Source organism: Salmo salar, chromosome 04 (assembly GCF_965601325.2).
Source record: "Salmo salar chromosome 04, fSalSal1, whole genome shotgun sequence".
In the NCBI taxonomy this organism is placed as follows: domain Eukaryota; kingdom Metazoa; phylum Chordata; class Actinopteri; order Salmoniformes; family Salmonidae; genus Salmo; species Salmo salar.
The window spans coordinates 17,944,484-17,966,787 of record NC_138294.1 but is presented as its reverse complement, the minus strand read 5'-3'; the positions used below and the strand labels follow the sequence as shown (position 1 = coordinate 17,966,787).

The 22,304-nt window shown below is 43.1% G+C and overlaps 2 protein-coding genes across 2 annotated transcripts; both read left to right on the top strand.

The window, feature by feature from the left end:
* The first annotated feature begins 2,694 nt into the window (after window positions 1-2,694).
* djb14 (DnaJ homolog subfamily B member 14) lies at window positions 2,695-16,083 on the top strand. The gene is given in 8 exon segments (NM_001140540.1): window positions 2,695-2,853; window positions 7,127-7,310; window positions 12,040-12,185; window positions 13,169-13,357; window positions 13,549-13,634; window positions 14,098-14,207; window positions 14,633-14,805; window positions 15,134-16,083. Coding segments are annotated over 8 exon segments (1,146 nt in total). The 5' UTR covers window positions 2,695-2,720; the 3' UTR covers window positions 15,259-16,083.
* A 1,185-nt stretch (window positions 16,084-17,268) lies between these two features.
* Window positions 17,269-20,114, top strand: LOC106602299 (group XIIA secretory phospholipase A2). The gene is made up of 4 exons (XM_014194843.3): window positions 17,269-17,662; window positions 17,960-18,036; window positions 18,427-18,592; window positions 19,454-20,114. Exons 1-4 carry the CDS (start codon window positions 17,440-17,442, stop codon window positions 19,570-19,572), a joined length of 585 nt encoding a protein of 194 aa, XP_014050318.1. The 5' UTR covers window positions 17,269-17,439; the 3' UTR covers window positions 19,573-20,114.
* Window positions 20,115-22,304: the final 2,190 nt, after the last annotated feature.

The window sequence follows — 22,304 nt, the reverse complement described above, 5'->3', positions numbered from 1 at the left end:
GAGGGCATTTGCACAACATGTTTCACAACAGCACACAACAAAACTCCAGAGACATATTGAGCAACCAACGGATACCAATCACGACCACACCCAGAGACTGATGGCGGACTAAGCACTCACACAAAAATGTCAAGACATGAAAGCACCCTAGCCACACGAACTGACCACTGGTGTAAAGAACAACATTCCATGAATATCGCAAGCACCCAGACACGAATTACCAGAAATACACACACACACACACACACTTAGGTGTGTTGGACTCCGAGGACAACGGACACTGCCAAGGGCCAATGGGAAGTCGACACCACCTGGAGAGTGGACCGTCCCTCCACTCATCGACCAGTCAGGAGAGCGGACCTACTAGACTCAACGTCAACACACTGTTATTTCATTGTATAAATTGGATGTACACTATGTTTCGGGGCTCTCTTCTGCTAGTTCCCTATGAGCTAAACGAAGGAGTCCGTGCACGCTTTGCCAAATATCTTTGTCTCATAATAAACTGCCTTACTATAAACTGAATCCACCCGGTCCAACGTCTTGACTTGGTCTCCTTCTCAAATAACTAATCATCAACAGATGCCACCTTTCCAGCAAGTCAGTTCGTCAAATTTCTGCCCTACTAGAGTTGCCCCGGTCAACTAAGTGCTGTTATTGTGAAGTGGAAATGTCTAGGAGCAACAACTGCTCAGCCGTGAAGTAGTAGGGCACACAAGCTCACACAACGGGACGCCGAGAGCTGAAGCATGTAGCGCGTACAAATCGTCTGTCCTCAGTTGCAACACTCACCACAGAGTTCCAAAATGCCTCTGGAAGCTAGGTCAGCACAAGACCTGTTCGTCAGGAGCTTCACGAACTGGGTTTCCATGGCTGAGCAGCCGCATACAAGTTTAAGATTACAATGTTCAATGCCAAGTGTCGGCTGGAGTGGTGTAAAGCTTGCGTTAAACCATCTGGGTTTGGCGGATACAAGGAAAATGCTACTTGAAGTTTGGTGGTAGAATAATGGTCTGGGCCTGTTTTTCATGGTTCGGGCAAGGCCCCTTAGTTCCAGTGAAGGGAAATCTTTACGCTACAGCATACAATGAAATTCTAGACGATTCTGTGCTTCCAACTTTGTGGCAACCGTTTGGGGAAGGCCCTTTCCTGTTTCAGCATGACAGTGCTCAAAGCGAGGTCCATAATGAAATAGTTTGAGATAGGTGTGGAAGAACTGGACTGGCCTGCACTGACCTCAATCCCACCGAACACCTACGGGATGAATTGGAACGCAGACTGCGAGCCAGGCCTAATCGCCCAAAATCAGTGCCCGACCTCACTAATGCTCTTGTGGCTGAATGGAAGCAAGTCCCCGCAATGTTCTAACATCAAGGGGAAAGCCTTCCCAGAAGAGTGGAGGCTGTTATTGCTGCAAAGGGGGACCAACTCCATATTAATGTCCATGATTTTGTAATGAGAGGTTTGACGAGCAGGTTTCCATATACTTTTAGTCATGTGTATATTTCAGTGGGTTGGATTTCATGCTCTAATATTGAGAAATGCAGAACAACCCCACTATATGGGCTCAGAATAATTGCAGCGTCCGAGGATCACTGACGAAAGTGCTGCTCCGAACGCTCAGATGTGTTTTGCGGTGACGCTTCTCGAGTATTTTCGGTGAGCCGACTCATTTGGCTCCGTCACGTAAAAGAGACGGCTCATTTGGCCCACAATCGGCTCTTTGTTAAAAATGCTTGAAGGGAAATTTCACTTTCTTGTATTTTTTTATTTTATTTTTTACTTCAGATTCATCTTCAGCACCACCTCAACATATGTGAAAATGGCAGCACGTTTCTATGTTTAATGGATAAAGAGAGGAAGGTAAGTGTTTCCAGTGACATCATTGATGTCTAATCGGAAACACATCTTCCTAATTGTCTAATCTTTTTGACGGCAAAACATATAAACGCTCTGTTTTCACATATGTTAGGGTGGTGCTGGAGATGATGAATATGAAGTTGAACATTTTAGAAATGTAAAACTAGAACCAGTGAAAAAATAGCAAATTTCCAATTTAAGCCCAAAAGGTAGGCTACCATTATGTCAAATTAGGAAATGCACCTCCAAATAAATGTTTACCTGGCTGGATTATTAGATGGCACTGAATTTTTTTGTTGTTGCATGGACCCAATTGACACGCTCGCTTTGTTTCTGCAGGGAAGATTCACCCTCTTCAGATAATTATTTAGTAATTTATCTGCAAAAAAAACTTTTGAGATCAAAAGCAGTAGCAACACCAGGATGAAACACCAGGATCAAGGTGTTCACATGGAAAAAAGCAGCAGCGGACATTTCTGAACTCTTAACCAACGCGCCTTTACATTCATGAGAGTATCAATAATTTGTCACTTTTTCTGAGGCTATATGATGTATTGTTCAGTAGCTTTACTATGTAATATTCATTTTACTTGTTTTTATCTCATGATTTATTTGATATGTTATCAGATTGCCGGTGGGGGGGTTAAAACAAATATCTAAATGTGTTGTATGAATACTATGAATTTAAATAACTTGATGTAAAAAATTTAAAAGCTGTAGTAGTAGTATTTAAATCAGGGAGCCAAATAAACGGCTCTTTCACCGATGCGATTCGGTTCCCGACGTTCACCAAAAAGATCCGTTCGTTCGCGAACTACCCATCACTACTGTCATCTGAGAGCCGGGGGGGAGGAAGAAAGATGGAAGGGAACAGAGACGAAGCAGAAAAATGTATAAATATAGCCACTAAAGCTCTTGAAGCAGGAGACAAAGACAAGGCGGTGAAATTCTTAAACAAAGCAGAGAAGCTCTATCCAACCTACAAAGCGAAAGGTAAAAATCTACGTTACCATATTTCAGTTCATTAGCCACGTTAGCTAGCCCGTTACACATTAAACACCGATTTAAAATACGATTTGGCAACTTGCCTTGGAATATTGTCACTTGCAGTGCACGGATAATACGTAAACGAATACATTATGAAATGGTTAAGTAACGTCATTAACGCTTTAAACTGCTCAGGGCAAAAGAAGAAGTGACGTTTCTTTAAACTGCTAACTAGCACGCTAACAGTATGTATACTATGTCGCTAACTAGTTGACGTTCACCATTTCTTAGCCCATTTTGTTGATTTGATAAGGTTGACATCATCCACTGTTAAATGTCTCATTTGACAAGCTATGTTTCATTTTATAGTTCTGTTTTAGCTCAGTGACGAATGTGCACTGGCTACGCTAACTAGCCAATTGGCAAAGCTATTGCTAACTATAATTTACAAACTTTAGCTAGCCTATATGAGCTAGCTCAATGTTGGATTGCCAACAAGTTCAGTTTTGAATTATGTGGTCAGTGGAGCCAATTTCCCAGTCTGGGATGTTATCTCCCCACATGTATGGTCTTTCTCTTTCGCAATAACAAGGTCAACTGACTAAGCAAGTGATGCCTATGCACCAGTAATTTAGCCAGCTAGGGGTTGTCTCCAGTTTCCTCATGACAGAAGTGTAATTTTAAAATTGGTATCAATGAAGGCCTGATACTAGCTTAGTAAGGGACTTGGCTAACCAGCCGGACACAAGCCATGCCTGGCTGTGGTTATATTGATGTATGATGGTGATCCCGCAGCTACCTCGGGCCATAATCAATTGATCTGCTTATTGCTCTCAGCTGCCGTGATGTTTTGTAATTCATTGCTTTGTCTGTTGAAAAGTGTTTTTGTCTATAATCAAACACTTACGTTTGAGTGAATCCTGTGCTTGCAATAGGCTGCTTGCATTATGGTCAATTGTGATTGGTAGCTGGCAGGCTGCACATTTTAAAAGCTTCTGAAATTGTCAATACTAGTATGTCAGGCAGAAGGAGACATATTTACCTTGTTATGAAGGTAAATGGGAATTTCCACAGCAGCCATATATAATAGAACACATTATATTAGCTGAACAGTTGGCTATGTTACAGTTGACCGCAATTGGTTGGTTTCTCAAATGATTGCCTTGCCTGGTTCACCAACTACTTCTCTGATAGAGTTCAGTGTGTCAAATCGGAGGGCCTGTTGTCCGGGCCTCTGGCAGTCTCTATGGGGGTGCCACAGGGTTAAATTCTTGGGCTGACTCTTTCCTCTGTATACATCAATGATGTCGCTCTTGCTGCTGGTGAGTCTCTGATCCACCTCTACGCAGACGACTCCATTCTGTATACTTCTGGCCCTTCTTTGGACTCTGTGTTTAACTACCCTCCAGACGAGCTTCAATGCCATACAACTCTCCTTCCGTGGCCTCCAACTGTTCTTAAATACAAGTTAAACTAAATGCATGCTCTTCAACCGATCGCTGCCTGCACCTGCCCGCCCGTCCAGCATCACTACTCTGGACGGTTCTGACTTAGAATATGTGGACGACTACAAATACCTAGGTGTCTGGTTAGACTGTAAACTCTCCTTCCAGACTCACATCAAACATCTCCAATCCAAAGTTAAATCTAGAATTGGCTTCCTATTTCGCAACAAAGCATCTTTCACTGATGCTGCCAAACATACCTTCGTAAAACTGACCATCCTACCGATCTTCGACTTCGGCGATGTCATTTACAAAATAGCCTCCAATACCTTACTCAATAAATTGGATGCAGTCCATCACAGTGACATCAATTTTGTCACCGAAGCCCCATATGCTACCCACCACTGCGACCTGTACGCTCTCGTTGGCTGGCCCCCGCTTCATACTCGTCGCCAAACCCACTGGCTCCAGGTCATCTACAAGACCCTGCTAGGTAAAGTTCCCCCTTATCTCAGCTCGCAGGTCACCATAGCAGCACCCACCTGTAGCACGCGCTCCAGCAGGTGTATCTCTCTGGTCACCCCCAAAGCCAATTCCTCCTTTGGCCGCCTCTCCTTCCAGTTCTCTGCTGCCAATGACTAGAACGAACTACAAAAATCTCTGAAACTGGAAACACTTATCTCCCTCACTAGCTTTAAGCACCAGCTGTCAGAGCAGCTCACTTATTACTGCACCTGTACATAGCCCATCTATAATTTAGCCCAAACAACTACCTCTTCCCCTACTGTGTTTATTTATTTATTTTGCTCCTTTGCACCCCATTATTTCTATTTCTACTTTGCACTTTCTTCCACTGCAAATCTACCATTCCAGTGTTTTACTTGCTATATTGCATTTACCTCCCTACCATGGCCTTTATTGCCTTTACCTCCCTTATCTCACCTCATTTGCTCACATTGTATATAGACTTATTTTTCTACTATATTATTGACTGTATGTTTGTTTTACTCCATGTGTAACTCTGTGCTGTTATATGTGTCGAACTGCTTTGCTTTATCTTGGCCAGGTCGCAATTGTAAATGAGAACTTGTTCTCAACTTGCCTACCTGGTTAAATAAAGGTGAAATAAATAAAAAATTATTCCTCATGTTGGCTTAACTCTCACATCATGCAGTTAAACATGACCATTTACATTCACTAGGCACATTTTAGTTGTAGTGAATACTCAAGGTTTGGTTAAATTGTGGTATTTATAATGGTCACCAAGGAGATGGCTATAGCAGCTTATTCACCTCCCTCAAATCAACGTTTATTTGGTCATGTCCATTGGATACAGCAGGTGCAAACAGTACAGTGAAATGCTTACTTGCGAGCTCTTCCTCACCAATGCCTTATTCAATATCAAAAATGGAAAGAAATAGAAAAGTGGCTGTCTCACATTCTCAGCAGAAGTTTTTTTTTTTTTGGAAAAGGAGGTAATGTGGCTCTTGCAGGACAAGGTAAGGTGTTTGTAGGGATTCCATTGAGCGCAGAGGAGGTAACATGGCTCGTGCAGGACGAGGTAAGGTGTTTGTAGGGATTCCATTGAGCGCAGAGGAGGTAACATGGCTCGTGCAGGACGAGGTAAGGTGTTTGTAGGGATTCCATTGAGCGCAGAGGAGGTAACATGGCTCGTGCAGGACGAGGTAAGGTGTTTGTAGGGATTCCATTGAGCGCAGAGGAGGTAACATGGCTCGTGCAGGACGAGGTAAGGTGTTTGTAGGGATTCCATTGAGCGCAGAGGAGGTAACATGGCTCGTGCAGGACGAGGTAAGGTGTTTGTAGGGATTCCATTGAGCGCAGAGGAGGTAACGTGGCTCTTGCAGGATGAGGTTAGCGAGATGAACAGGCTTGTCCACCTCAATCCCTTAATTGAATGATTGACCCAGAGCTGAGGGAACAATGGTAGCGCATTAGCCAGGGCTAAGCTGGGGCCACGGTAAGGTCTGATAGGGCAGTGGGCCAGGGAGAACCAAATCATCATTCACCTTTTCATTTCAGTTTTTATTTATTTCATGAAATCGCATCAAGAAAGAATAGTTGGATTCTGAGGATTCAAGAAGATTGCATCTTGATTGAAGAAAAACAGCCACACTCTTCAGTTCAGTGTCATGCAATAATACATTTACTACTTCAGCCATTAAGATGAGTATCTTTCCGGACATGTCGGTGTTCTCACTCTGGTGTCTCTATCCAACATAGTGTTCAGTTACCTGTGTAAACCTTCACATGAATTGCAGAGCTGTATTGCACAGTCTGGGTGCTGCCAGAGAGAACAGCGACGCACTGGGCAGTATACTCAGGCTGTTGCTTAGGCTGCTGCTGCAGTGGTCATGGGTAGACTGACACCGAGAGCTGCTTTGTGTCATTGGAAAAGCTTAGCACATTCTCATTGAGCAACCAGAGCTGGATATAATCGCCTGCGGCTCTCGTGGAAGCATGACCAGATCTCCACTACAGCTCGTCTATGGAAGCCAACTGGATGCTGGAAACAATGTAACCTTAGTTTCTGTGTGTGAACCGCTGATGTTCCCTTGCATGGTGGTCTGACTTTCAAGAACCTAGTGTTTCGCCCTGTAAGATTGAGTGCCAGTTTCCCGGAACCAGATTAAGGCAAGTCCTTGACTAAAAAAACACTTTCGATTGAAAATGAGAACGCTTTTTAGTCGAGGACCCGTCTTAATCTGGTTCTGTGAAATTTGCCCCTATGAGTTCTTTGAAGTGCTTAGCTTTGTCTCTCTTTCTGAATGTGCTTTGTTCTGTCTTCTCCCTCTCATCTCTCTCTTCCCTCCTAGCCTTGTTGGACACCTTGACGAGGAACGGTAGCTCTGCGGGGAATGGCGCGCACTGCAGACAGCGTACGACAGACAGCTCCTCAGAGAGCACCAAGGCCCGGGCTGGTGGGCAGGACCAGGAGGCCGGAGGAGGCGAGCCCAGCACCAAGGGCTTCACCAAGGACCAGGTGGAGGGAGTGCAGAGGTGAGCAGGAGGCTTTTGTCTTCTTTTCCACTTGATTGCTCACTCCTGTAATCTGTTTGGGACTGGCTATCTGTTTGTAAAATCTCTGTTCCGCTCTCTTGCCCTCCGCCCTCCCTGACGGCCGTATGGTACGGTCCTCTGTCCCACTTCTCATGTGTGCAGCAGGCAGGCCTGTGTGTGTAGTTGTGTTGCTTCACTCTGGTGCATTCTCATGTGGCGATTAGGGAGGGAGGGCCACTTTCAGCCTGGTTGTGGGTATCACTCGACCCTGAGGTTTTGTAATCAATGGCAATTTAGGAGACTGACACGTGGGTTTTCTTTTTAGTTTGGCTACCTGTTAAGATGAGGAAATGGTGGCTTGTAAATTCCCTTACTCACCTGAATTTCCTGTTGCATGTATGTAAAATAGATCATAAGTTACATTTTTTTATAACCTGATGGTGGTTCTTCCCACAACAGGAAATTGATAAGGATCTGTCACATGTCACGTGAGCATGCTCTCACACAAATCAGATGTATTTTAGGTGAAACTTATTCTGTCGTTCTGTCTCAATCGAGGGACCATTAGTCAATGCTTTATGCTTGACATTCTGACAGTAGCTAACCCTTACTAGCCTAATCCCCTAGTCTTTTACAATGGTAAGACCCACATGCCTTATGCCTGGGCTCTGAAATCCATGTCCTCTCAAACCCTTTTACAAGCCGGTGGATCAGGAGTCTCCAACCTTTTATAGTATGAGAGCTACTTAAAAAAAAAATCAGCATCGCAAGGTGCATTTTATTTTCTAGCTATCAAATGGGCACATTCTTCTCTCCCCTGCAACTCTTCCCAGGTCCTTAGAGAAAGTTGTCTTCCATGTTTTCTGTCAAAATATCTGGTAAAATAATTAAGCAATAAGGGCCGAGGAGGTGTGGTATATGGCGAATATACCACGGCTAAGGGCTGTTCTTAGCACGACGCATCGAGGAGTGCCTGGACACAGCCCTTAGCCATGGTAAATTGGCCATATACCACAAACCCCCGAGGTGCCTTATTGCTATTATAAACTGGTTACTAATGTAATTATAACAGTAAAAATAAATGTTTTTCTATACTTTCTGATATACCACGACTTTCAGTCAATCAGCATTCAGGGCTCAAACCACCCAGTTTATAATGGTTAATAAACAACTCTATAAAATCTGCGATTCCGCCCCCAAAATAAATGGACCATTTTCCCCAAATTATGTTCTGTTAAATTTTTCTCTTTTAAAATTACTGTTGTTCATAGAGAACCAACGGAATGGGATGTTCTGAGTCCTTGTCAATACTTAAATCACATCGCAAGACAATTAAAACAATTATTGTAATTGCGCGACTGGCCCTTTAATTATGCATCAAGTGATTGAGGAATATGCCATGCTATGACGTGCCGGTCTAGCGATGGTTCTGTACTGCTACTGCTCATTTCATGGCAAAGTTTGCAAATGACAAATAATAGATACAAATGATATACTTACTCATGATATACTTTTGATTTGAACATGTAGATAGGTAGCCTAGCCTACAAAACTAAAACTCATTCATTTATGGATCAAGCCTTAGCAGATTCTGATCTTTGCCGTTAACATTTAAGTGAAGGTTTTGGGGACAGTATTCATGGCAACCCACAAGACAGTTATGACATCAGCTGGCTACACACGGAGTGATAAACGCACGCACCACACAGACACACAGGCAATATTGCTGGAAATTAATTGGCAGATATTGTCTTATTTCTGTCTTCTCAGTTCCTTGTTCTCTTGGCCATCGTCAGCGCTTTTAAACGAAATAATTAACCATCTTTCGATTTGTCAGTGTGTCTACACTAGGGACTCGGGATGTGGCTGCGTTATTGATGTCATCTTAATCAGGCCTTTTGATTTGAACATATAGGTAGCCTAGCCTACAAAACTACAACTATTTAATTTCTGGGTCAAGCCTTAGAAGTCATTCTGATCTTGTTCCCGATGATCAGGGCTTTAGCTTATGTTGCTGTCCAGCGGTTCTGAATTTGCGATACACCCGACTGCATGTTTTTTTTTCTTCTGTTCAATAGTCTTTTGGTTTGAACATTTTGACTTCTTGTGTGTGTACTACGTTATTTGATTTCATTTATATATGCTACAGCACTTTGATTTCACTGAAATATTTAGAAATTGAACCAAATGATCGCTTTCTGTCTTCAGTCCTTTTTAAATGAGAGATGGCTATATCATATGTCAAACTCATTCCATGGAGGGTCGAGTGACGGGGTTTTCGCTTCTCCCTTGTACTTGATTAATTAATGTCACTGATTAGTAAGGAAATCCCCTCACCTGGTTGTCCAGGTCTTAATTCAACAGAAAAAACAAAAACCAGCAGACACTAGGCTATAAATGGAATGAGTTATACACCACTGGGCTATATGGTCTACTGCGGTATAGGTTGAATGTGATAGGCCTACTGAGGCTGGTTATAGAGAGACTATAACTCCATTCCTGATTTAGAGAAATGAATCAAATTGGAAATGAGCTATTATCAGGCTGGTTAATGTGATGCATTTCTGTTGAATTTGGAGAAATCCACCCGCATGCAGCCCCACCCACTCGGCCAATCGGTAACGGCACACTTTTTACTGAACGGTACGTGCTAAATAGTATGTAGTTAGCTAGTATGGGTCTTTGGCCACTGATTGTTGTTGGAACCTGAGTCATACCAACCATGGTGGATTCCGTGGGGGGGTTCTAGAATGATCTCCCTTGAGAGTTTTTGTTTAACACCTTTCTGTGTCACTGTTGCATCGCTGCTGTCCCCATAGGCCAGGGTAGGTGACTGGGAGCTCCGAGCGACTGATGTCCCTGGTGAACAGAAGTGCTGCTAATAATGGGCAGAGTGTAGCCTAGGCCTCCACCACCTTCCCCTAGCGAGGTCGTCTGATGGTAGTTAGATGGTTCTATTGGGCTCCAAGTTTTCTCTAGCATCTTTGTTTCCTTAATTAACCCTGCAGTTGACCTACAGGATCACTCATAATCCCTATGAGCCAGCCAACAACACACTTTTATGTAGGGAAGGCTGCTGTTGAAACACTTACTCAGCTCAACATTTTGGAGTTGGGTTTTTTGAAGTTGAAGCCTGCGGAATATTTGCAGTGTTTGCTGAGCTAATGACAGCAGACGGGTTGTCTGTGTATTTGTATGCGAGTCTTTCATGGCAGAGCTGTTTGGGTGGCTTGTTGTGGGTGGCTTGTTGTGGTCGGCTTTGCGCCATTGGTGGTGTGTGGGGACCGTTAATCAGCTGCTCAATGAGGACACTGCGGTGTTCTACACACCATGCTATCGCTATGGGAACCTCGGACTCGGCAAGGTGCCCATAAGGCCAGTGAGAGAGGGGAAGGGAGAGGGGGTGAGACAAAAGAGAGCTGTGACACATCTCGTTATGGCAACACTCACATAGTGCTTGGTAGGCCTGACCAACATCTAGTCCCATTGTGAAGAGCGTAAGACGGTATGTTTGTTTTCTAAGATGCTGTGTTTATATGTTTAGAGACTAACCTGTCATTTTTGTTAAAACAGGCCTACATGCAGCGTAGGGTTTAACCTCAATTAAAACGTACACAGTGACATCAGCATATATTTGATTATTCTAATTGAATGTTAATGTAACAGTCTGGCAGGTATCTCAGGTGGTTCTCCTTGGAGACTGGAGGCAATCTCTCTTCTGCAGGTCATGCAATCGACTCTGTGTATTGCGTTTGAACTCTCCTGCTCTGTTTTGCCACCGATGTTGATTTGCCCTCTTGTGGTTTGAAATGGTACTCCAGGAGCACAGTTTTCTAAACCCAGAGGCGCAACATTGTGAGACTTCTGGGAACACTTGCGAAACACACCAACAGACCAGAAGTGAAAATTCTTCACTTGGATGTTAATTTTCTCTAAATCTAAAGGCACAACCTAGATACTTTCCAAACACTAGTTCTTGAAGCAAAAAATATCCGTTAGAGGTTTTTTGTCTGGCTTTTGGGCCAAATGTGATCTGTGCTACAACCCTCATGATGAATCAGATCTACTGCATTGTAATAAACTAGGTCTATATCTGTTTCCTGGTCATGTGTAACATAGCCCTGATGAATCACTCACTGTAATCTCTCTTCTTAAAGGATAAAGCGGTGTAAGGGCTACTAGTACCATTGTAATAAACTCTCCCTCCAGGATAAAGCAGTGTAAGGACTACTAGTACCATTGTAATAAACTCTCCCTCCAGGATAAAGCAGTGTAAGGGCTACTAGTACCATTGTAATAAACTCTCCCTCCAGGATAAAGCAGTGTAAGGGCTACTAGTACCATTGTAATAAACTCTCCCTCCAGGATAAAGCAGTGTAAGGACTACTAGTACCATTGTAATAAACTCTCCCTCCAGGATAAAGCAGTGTAAGGACTACTAGTACCATTGTAATAAACTCTCCCTCCAGGATAAAGCAGTGTAAGGACTACTAGTACCATTGTAATAAACTCTCCCTCCAGGATAAAGCAGTGTAAGGACTACTAGTACCATTGTAATAAACTCTCCCTCCAGGATAAAGCAGTGTAAGGACTACTAGTACCATTGTAATAAACTCTCCCTCCAGGATAAAGCAGTGTAAGGACTACTAGTACCATTGTAATAAACTCTCCCTCCAGGATAAAGCGGTGTAAGGACTACTAGTACCATTGTAATAAACTCTCCCTCCAGGATAAAGCGGTGTAAGGATTACTATGAAGTCCTGGGCACCAGTAAGGAGGCCAATGAAGAGGAGCTGAAGAAAGCCTACAGGAAACTAGCACTCAAGTTCCACCCAGACAAAAACCAAGCCCCCGGAGCTACAGAGGCCTTCAAAAGTAAGTTTCACATGCATTGTTTCTGTGTTCGGTGCCAGTCACATTTATTTGGCTGTAATGTAGACTACAGGTCTTCACGGATCCACCTGTACCTGATTTCGGGACCCGGGCCAGTCCGGAACCAGAATTCTAAATGTCATAGGTCTGGGTTGGATCTGATATGATTGACGCAGGACTCGGGTATGTGAAATTTTAACCGACTTGTCCGGAAGGTACAAATCCAAACGCGACTGCTGCAGTAGAGGGAGAGAAATTGTATAATTTATGCTGCTGCTCTTGTTTTCGCGAGTGTAGGTTGTTGGCCAATCATTAGTCATCAGTGGCAATGGGCTACAGCCGTAGAGCCTTGCTCCGTGTGTGGCAAAAGTTAGGAGATATCTAATCATTGGAAGATGGAATTAAAATAACGGCATTAAAGGAGAAGAATAGGCTACAAGAACCAATAGGTAGGCAGGCTGCTACTTATCTGAATACAATTGTTTGTAACTGTAAGATCAGGAAGCGTATGCACTGCAGCCTCAGCCTAGCTTCTCCCGGTTTGATGCAGTCTAGACAGGCACTACGTACTCGTATTTGATGATAAATAACTGAGCTATGGCGGCTATTAGTCTACTATAGCGCCAGTCAGCTTGGTTGGTTGCTGTCCCTCCCTCCCTCCCCCGCCTGCTAGAACGGTCTCACTCACTCGGCTCTGGTTAATAAAGTAGCTTTAAAAAATGACCTTCTGCTTCCCTCACCGATCGGACCGGGTCTGGAACAAGTGAGCCCCTCGTCCCTACAGCATTGTTAGCAGCATAAATTTGACCTGCCATTATCTACGTCTGTGTCTCTGCAATTTGAAAAATAAATAAATAAAAAATCCCCCCCCCCCGGCGTGAAGTTTGCAGATCAGTGTAAAATGGGCATTGGATCCGAGCCAATGTCTCCTTTTTCGCTGACTTAATGTGACACTTATTGACACGAGTGTGTTGTGGTCCTAACAGAGATCGGCAACGCCTACGCCGTGCTTAGCAACCCAGACAAGAGAAAGCAGTATGACCTCACGGGGGCGGAGGAGCCTACCAGCCCTGGCCACGCCCACAGCCAAGGGTTTGACTTCCACCGGGGCTTCGAGGCCGACATCACTCCCGAGGACCTCTTCAACATGTTCTTCGGAGGAGGATTCCCCTCTTGTAAGAGACACGCATACATTTTGAAGTTAATTTCATCAAGTGGTTTCAGAGTTTCTCAATGTTTAATAAACAAGTCTTAATTCATTACATCAATTAAATACAATTGTCTTGCTCAAACATGAATGTTTATTAAAGGAATGTTGTATTGCAAGTCTTCGCCGAGTCACTAACAGGGCACCTCCTCTCCACAGCGGCTGCCCACACGTTCACCAACGGCAGGACGCGATACAGCCAGCAGACGGACCAAAGACGGGAGAGAGCAGAGGAGAGGGGAGAGGTATGCATGTCTGGCATCTACACTGCCAGATGTATACTGTGACTGTCAATATAATACCTAGTGAGTCTGGGATAACTTCAGGCCAAACTTCCCTAGCAGACCCCCCTCTACGAGCTATGGGAGTCTCGGCAGTGTATTGCAGGCTCTGTTTTTAGTGAAGGACACAGCTGTTCCAGCCTTGACTGGGATGAGCTCTAGTTAATTTCGGTGTGCTGCATCGTAAAGCAGGAAAAGTGCAAAGTCACTAACAGGACAGTACATGTCTTAACATATTAAATAGTAATATATGCCATTTAGCTGACTCTTTTGTCCCAAGCAGCTTATTCATTTGTGCATATATTTTACCTATGGGTGGTCCCGGGAATCAAACGACTTATCCTGCCGTTGCAAGCGCTATGCTCTACCACCTGAGCTGCAGGACAAAATAGTGTATGTTTAGTGATTTTTGTAATCTGTTGTCCAGGGAGGATTCTCCATGTTTATCCAGCTGATACCCATCGTTGTACTGATCCTGGTGTCCATCTTGAGCCAACTGATGGTGTCTACTCCCCCCTACAGCCTCTACTCCAGACCGTACGTGTACACACGCACACACACACACACACACACTGGGGTCGTGCTCAGTATGGCGCACGGCACTTAAAGGTTTTGCAACAGAAAATGAAAATCTGTGTTCCTATTGGACACATCGTGCATTTAGGTGGTACTACTGTTTCAAAACGTTTTCTCCCACCTGAAGACGACCCAGGCCTATTATTCTGTACCTCTGCTCCACATGCTCGATGTTGGAAAAATATTGTCAAATGGTGACATGGTAGGTGTATGTAACGGACACACCTACCAGTAAACTACTGAAGCATTTATTGTGTGCGTTTGATCATTCCCATTGCCTCCTCTCTTCACCTGGTATAAAGATAGGATGCATAAAAAGAGCTGTAGATTGAGCTGTTCTCAGAACAGCCATATGTAACCTGATGCCTGTCCTCCGTCCTCTCCAGGTCCACGGGGCAGACGGTTAAACGGCAGACGGAGAACCTGCATGTAGATTACTACGTCAACAGAGACTTCAAGACAGAGTACAAGGGCTCCAATCTGCAGAAGATCGAGAAGAACGTGGAGGAGGACTACGTGTCTAATGTCAGAAACAACTGCTGGAAGGAGAGGCAGACGAGTAGGTGTCCATCATGTCTCTCTTAGTTGTTCATACCGTAGCTAGCAAATTAGAAAACCAAATGCATAGCTGGCGCTCTGAGCTGGATATAATTTATTTCACACAGATTTCTTATAGTTATAAGCAGTGGCGTAGCACGCAGCCCCTGCAGGGTATAATTACAGTGAGGACTTCAATCAAATTAGCCCCATGTGAAGCAATACAAGTACCCCTACAAACATGCATTCATTTCCTTCTATTTTGTGACGAAAGCATTCCCTCGAAGTAGCTTAGTGTGACATGGTTGATAGTGACTGACTCTTCTGTTCATCTCCCCCTTCTCTCTCAGAAACGGACTTGCTGTACGCTGCTAAGGTCTACAGGGACGACCGCCTGCGTAAGAAGGCTGAGCTGATGACCATGGAAAACTGCAAGGAGCTGGACAGACTAAATGACCTGTTCAGGGGGGGCTGAGCCCGCCTGACGCCGCAGGCTCCCACAGGACGCTTTTAGAAGAGATATATGAATAGATATATGTATGTAAATGTTTTTTTTTTTTAAAGGAAAAACCATGGAGATTAAAAGGAGGAAAAATATAAAAATAATTAGCCTTACCGTTGAAGTTGTAAGTTGTCCCTATCCCTCCCCCAGTAGCCATCTTTCCATCCTCCTCACCACCCCCTCCCTGGGAACTGCCTTGCTGCATCTCAATGAACTAACTGAAGAATAGACCAACCTCCCAAAACACTTGAGAACCACAACCTCTTTCTCTTCTATCTTTGCTTGTCTTTTTGTGGTTTCTGGAAATAAGAACCCACTCTGGAAATGAACACTGACTCTAAAAGCAGAAGGCATTGTGGTGGTGCCTCTTGGGTATTGAAGCGCCAAGCATTCTGCTGTAACAAGCAAATCACAATCTTCACTCTAGATGACTACTTCACCTGCTTGACTTAAACAAGATTTTTAGGCTCATCTGGAGATGCTGCCCTCCTTCCAATCCATACATTAGCAGTGCTAGCATTGTGAGGAACCCAGAGAATGCTTCCTAGCTACCACAGTGGAACCTTGTGTGGAGTTCCATGGACCTTGAAGTTCATTCCGCAGATGAAGAAATGACCACGGTCTCGCTTGAACTTTTTTTGGCCTGGGGAAAAAATGTGAAGTTGGAGCCATAATCTTCATCAATTGTTGTTCATTTTTCATTTTGAATGTTTGAAAATGTATGGAGTTATTTAAGTAGAAAAACAAGGTTTTTCGTCATTGCTCGATTTAATCATTTGAATAAACAATAAATTATTACCAGAAGCAGTATTGATTTGTTTCAAGCGCATGTGCAATTGTGCGTATGAAGCAGATGGCATGGTAGGGCAGGTTAAACACCCTTTTAAAATGTGTTCATAGTACTCAGACTGTAGGCCTATTCTCTCCACATAATATTCTCCCTGGCATACAGATCCATTACTCTATTCATTTGTATACACTCTCACTTTGGTTTTGCAGGAAGCCTTATTCTCAACCTAGTATGGCCTCACCATATTTATGAGGCTTGTAAAAGATGTGTTGAGGTGGATTTGTATGGCCTCATGCTCCAGCTTGGTACCCAAACAGGTCGGTACTGTGATTCATAAAACTGCAATGCAACCGAACAAGTCTACTTTGCTGAATTTGCTGTTTTTCTTGGAAGTCCATGTGAATTGTAGTGGTGTTTCTGAAAAATACATAGTGTATAGGTCTACAGTGATTATCACTTGTATTGATTAATATCAGTGGTGGGAAAAGTACTCCATTGTCATACTTGAGTAAAAGTAAAGATGCCTTAATAGAAAATTACAAAAGTCACCCAGTAAAATACTACGAAGTATTTGTTTTTAAATGTAAATAGTTTTAAATGTATCAAAAGTAAATGGAACTGCTAAAATGTAGTAAAAGTATAAACCACTTCAAATGCTGTATATTAAGCAAACCAGACAGCACAATTTTCTTTATTTTTTAATTTTTTTTAATTGACGGATAACCTGGGCACACTCAGACAATTTTCAAAGGAAGCATTTGTGTTTAGTGAGTCTGCCAGATCAGAAGCAGTAGGGATGACCAGGGATGTTCTCTTGATGGGTGTGAATTGGACCATTTTCCTGTCAAAATGTAACAAGTACCTTTGGGTGTCACAAATGTATGGAGTAAGAAGTACATTATTTTATTTAGAAATGTAAAGTAAATGTTGGCAAAAATATAAATGGTAAAGTACAGATACCCCCCCCCCCCCAAAAAACGAATTAAGTAAAAATACTTGAAAGTACTACACTGAATAATATTGCCTTAAAACAGAAAGCAAGACCATTTCTCAGTAAAAATCATCAAATCAGTCATGAATATACATTTGTTCGTGGCATGAATGAACTTTGAACATTTGTGGGCGTTGAGTGACCACGTGTACTATAAGTGCAAATGTATCTATCGTCACTGATAGGCTTATTGCTGTCACGTGACTAATCCCACAACCCGGAAGGGGATTTGCATGACAGGCGTTTTGTTGACATCGAATAGGACCTATAGTGTAACATTTGGGAAAATGTGCAATTATTTTCTACCGACGTTTGGTGCGGTCATTTAACTTTGGATTCACATGCCGACCAATTGCAACTATTTTCTGTCATCATGCATCATAACAGTTGCATCCCGTTTTTTCTCGTTGGCTTACTATCTTTCTATGTATTTCTGAGCTGTGTGTCTTCATGTAGTAAGGAACCTAAAACACCGGACTGGCGAATGACTTTAAAAACCATTCGCAATGGGATCCATAACATTGACAAATACCTCAACGTTGCTCTGGACTTATTTGGAGGGCAAGATGGATTGTGTCACTATGAATGCAGTGATGGTAAGGTCTCTATCAGGCCACACACACAGTCAATACTTGATGGTAATGGAAATAAAACATGACCATAACTACTTTGCTTACTATGCAGACAAGCCATATATTAAAAAGCTCAGTTGAAAGTGATTATGCTCCACAAACAAAGCAGATAAGCACCACTGTAGCTATCTTGAGTTGTAAACCATTAAACTGGTACAGTGCCACCCCCAACCCACTCTGTAGTCTCTCTGAACAGGTTGTCTCTCTCAACAAGATTAAAGAAGAACTCTGAACACATCTAACTTTGTGCTTTCCTTGCAGGTTACAAACCAGAACCCCGGCCTGGTTACAAACCAACCCCACCCAATGGATGTGGGTCACCCCTGTTTGGATTCCAGGTGAGCTAGTTTCATGTATGACTTTGATCTATAGCAGTGGTCTTCCCTATTATTCCTGTGGGGGTGCAGTGTGTGCAGACTGTTGTCCCAGTCCAACACTAACCCACCTGATTTAGCAACTCAGGGTTTTTATGATTAGCAGAGACCTGTGTTTCAGACAGTGAAGCCTGCACACAGGACCAGAAATGAAGACCCCCCCCCACACACACACACAAAATGCCCAGATATGTGCAGTGAAATGTGTTGTTTTACAGGGTCAGCCATAGTAGTGCAGCTCCCCTGTACGGCGACCACTGTTTATAGGAATGTTATTACACCTGTCATATTATATATTGCATTGAATATTTATGAGCATTGATCTAATGGCCAACTCTTTTGTCTACTCTACAGTTTGACATCGGCATCCCGTCCTTGACCAAGTGCTGTAACCAGCACGACCGTTGCTATGACACCTGTAACCGTGATAAACACGACTGTGACGATGAGTTCCAGGAATGCCTGGAGACCATCTGTAGGAGATTACAGAAGATGTTGGGACTGGCCCAGAGTGTCCAAGGTAAGATGGCAACTGGGTTGTGTTCATTAGGGCATGCAACAGAAAACGTTTTACAACGGGACACGACAATGAGTGTTTCTTATTTTAGTTCCTGCCTGTTTCAGTCTGTTTTCTTCCATCCTGTTTCAGTCTGTTTTCTTTCATGTGTTGCCTATTGAACACCATGCTGATTCATGTATTGACATGCTCCCAGTGTTGAACACAGAGCAGGACTTGACTCAAGCATTCCTCACAGTTAATTCAATAATGTGTCCACCATCTTGTAGCCTGGTTAAATCATGCTGAACCCTGCACTCACCATTGTCAATTGTTTCACTTCACTGGTGAGTTCAGCATTCAGTCTGGTTTAACCAGTCTAACAATCTTGTTGGTGCGGAAGATCATACAACTCATCCATATTAGGGCATGCAACAGAAAACGGGTGGTTCAAGTCCTGAATGCTGATTGGCTGAAAGCCGTGGTATATCATACCGTATACAACGGGTATGAAAAAACATGTCTTTTTACTGCACCTATTAAGTTGGTAACCAGTTTATAATAGCAATAAGTCACCTTGGGGGTTTGTGGTATATGGCCAATATACCATGGCTAAAGGCTGCATCCAGACACTCTGTGTTGTGTTGTGCATAAGAACAGCCCTTAGCCATGGTATATTTGCCATATACCACACCCCCTCGTGCCATATTGCTTAATTATAGTACCGCAATGTTGAGGTAGCTAGCACAAGCATTTCACTGAACCTTTTATACCTGCTGTAAACTGTGCACGTGACATAACATTTGATATTGATTAATTTTTCTGTGGGTTTCATATGTCTGTATAACATGATCAACTCGTGTTTCCATGTCTCTCTCTATACAGTGTGTGAGAATACTGTGACCCTGCTGTTTGAGGCTGTCATGCACATGGGGTGTAAACCTTACATGGACAGCCAGAGAGACTCCTGCATATGCAAATTTGAAGTCAAGAGGGATCTATGAGCTGCCATCCAGAGGGGATTCTGGAATAGTCAAGCCGCCAGAGAAACATTGAAGTAAATAGTGTATCTCGGGATAGAGCTGTGGAGGTTTCCATTGATAACAATGTGCTAAGCCTTGTGAAGGGGGCTGGATGTGCTCTCAATGAATGAACGTTGGGTGATCTGAGATTTAAAATTGCTATTTGATAATTTTGTAGAATTGTTCTCCTATGCAAAGGTTGTTTGGTGGTTGTTGTCATGTATGTCATTTGTTTGTTCTGCCACACATGTATATGAAGTATCAATTAAGAGAGAATATGAATGTTTATAAAAGGTAAGAAGACATGGAAAGACAAATGTATGACTACAAGCACATAATGATACAGTGATGAGGGCAATGGCTACATTATATTGCCCAGTAAGTGTATTGTTTTTGCTACTTTTTAATTATTTATATTACATTTGTAAATAGGCTGATAAATTAATGTACACAACATGTTTACTGTTGATGGAGTGTTGCCCCAGTGGTTATGTTGTAGTTAAATAAAATGTTTGGAAAACCCCGCTGTTCCATGCTTTTATTTTTGTTTTGTTGTTTGAGCTTTGTTGAGCTTGCCTCATTCACAGGCATACGGAAACATGCATTTGGTTTTTACAGTATCCCTCTGTATAATGTCCCAAGATGTGTGTATATACAGCATTGATAATGGGAGAGTTCGTTCTGCATGGGCCGGTGCCCCGGGTGAGCGGAGCAATTTTTTTTTTTAGACCATTCCATTGGTCCTTCAATGAAATCTTCACCCGCCCGGGGCATCGTGCCATGCAAAAATAACTGGCCCAATGAAATAAGAGTTCTGCGTGGTACTGATTAATTCAGCCCGCTTCCGCTCGCACCCGCAGCTTTTAATACCACGTCCGCTGGCTTTCTATCCGACTCTCACCCGCTACCGCAAGAACCGATCCCGAACCGAACCGAAGTCCAGCAATATTATTTTAGGCGAATGTGACGCATCTCATTTGCCAGCCATGGTCACAGGAATTATGCGCCCTATGTAAGCAATATCAAAATTAACCTAAGAAATAGTTTAAATTACAAGAGATTCTCACATGGCCCATTATATTAGGCTATCGGTATTACTGCGCTATATCAAACAATAGGCTAGAAGCAGTTTGAATAGAGCAGTTGGGACACTTGCACTTTCTCTTGAGCTACGTTTTATAGCCTAGGTTTTGTGGGGCGATTTTCAGAAAGTGACAAACAATTTTTTATTTTTTTATTATCTACTTCACTTGCTTTGGCAATGTTAACATATTGTAGCAACCCACACAGACAGCTGTGTGTTTTGTGTTATGCTGTTAGTTGGTTGTGTTGTATTTACCAGTACCCAGTGTTCGCGGGGTCCGACAAGCCAATCAACCTGCTATCTGCCAATCACGGGAATGCCTGGAATGTTCTGATGCCGGGCATCCTGATGGTTGACGGAGTGGCGTGGAGGGGGGTTGGGCAGGGGGATGGAGCATTGGAAGTTAAGACCAGGTTTAGCCATTGTTCTCTCTCTTACTGTCTGACCTTCACAAGCGAAGGTCACGGTTGTTTTATAGGGTGTCCTTCATTTATTTGGCGTGGGCTACGGACAAGCACTAGCCTGTGTGAAGTTGGGTTAATAAACCGTCAATTCGTAAACTCAATTCACTGTCTGGACAATTGTTCCTTTATGATCTAGTCAGGTCATTACAATATGTTTCCCATGCCAATAAAGCCCCTTGATTTGAATTGAATCAATATGCAGTAAACTATAGCCAACTCATATTTATGAAGTAGCCTACATTGATTGTCTCGGAAAGATAACTGCCCCGTGCTTCTCCGCCCATGCATAGGCTACATAGCCTACTTTATTTCGCATGTGTGGCTACTGAATATGAGGCAGCAAGAACGATGAGAGCGGATACTTGTACATTCTCTTGAACTATGTTTTGCATATAGGATATAGTGTAGCGGGTCTCTTATGCACCACAGGAGAACCAAGAAATGAAGAGCGACACCACGGCTGTCTTTTAGGCTTTTATGTTGATCTGCAATAGTATTGTGAAAAGACAGGACAGGAACACATCAGTCTCCAATGCAACACCTGACAAGTTGTTCTTTCTCTCTCAGTGTTTTCTCAGACTGAGGAGAGCGGGAGCTATGGGTAGTACCAGGGTGTTAGTAGGTGACGTAAGCACCCAGATAAAATAAAATACATTTAATGAAACAAAACCCGAAGATGTTAACATCATTCAGCTACTGTAGCTGCCTACCTAATATCAACAGGCATCACCAGTAGCGCAACAATTAAAATTAGAAACCAAAAGTAAAGTTCCTGGTGATCATAGCGATCTGACTCCCCCCTTCTGTCTGAACTTGGAATATTCCTGTTCGCGGGCTTTGGCCACTGACCCTCAACCTGATTGTTCTGTTCTGCGTTGTGTACTATTCTAATAATTTGAAGTTTGCTGGAATAACCATTTTAACTCTACTACACTCACCCCTTCTTGATTTCAGCAAACTTTAAGACATAAGGTAAGAGTTCTTCCTCCACAGGGGTAACCTTGACCAAGAGTCGTCCAGAAGGACAGCAAAGAGACTTTGCCAGGTAGAAATATGCCCATATACATACAACCTATGACCCCCTAATAAAGTATTTCTCATTTCCTTAATCTATCCTCTGGCTTCTGTGTCACTGGGGTACTGTCACTTCAATAAAAGTTGATAAG

Coding starts and splice junctions, on each gene's coding strand:
- LOC106602299 (XM_014194843.3), top strand. CDS start 17,440: ATGCATCATAACAGTTGCATCCCGTTTTTTCTCGTTGGCTTACTATCT. Junction 17,663..17,959: donor TCACTATGAATGCAGTGATG/GTAAGGTCTCTA, acceptor CTTTCCTTGCAG/GTTACAAACCAGAACCCCGG. Junction 18,593..19,453: donor ACTGGCCCAGAGTGTCCAAG/GTAAGATGGCAA, acceptor CTCTCTATACAG/TGTGTGAGAATACTGTGACC.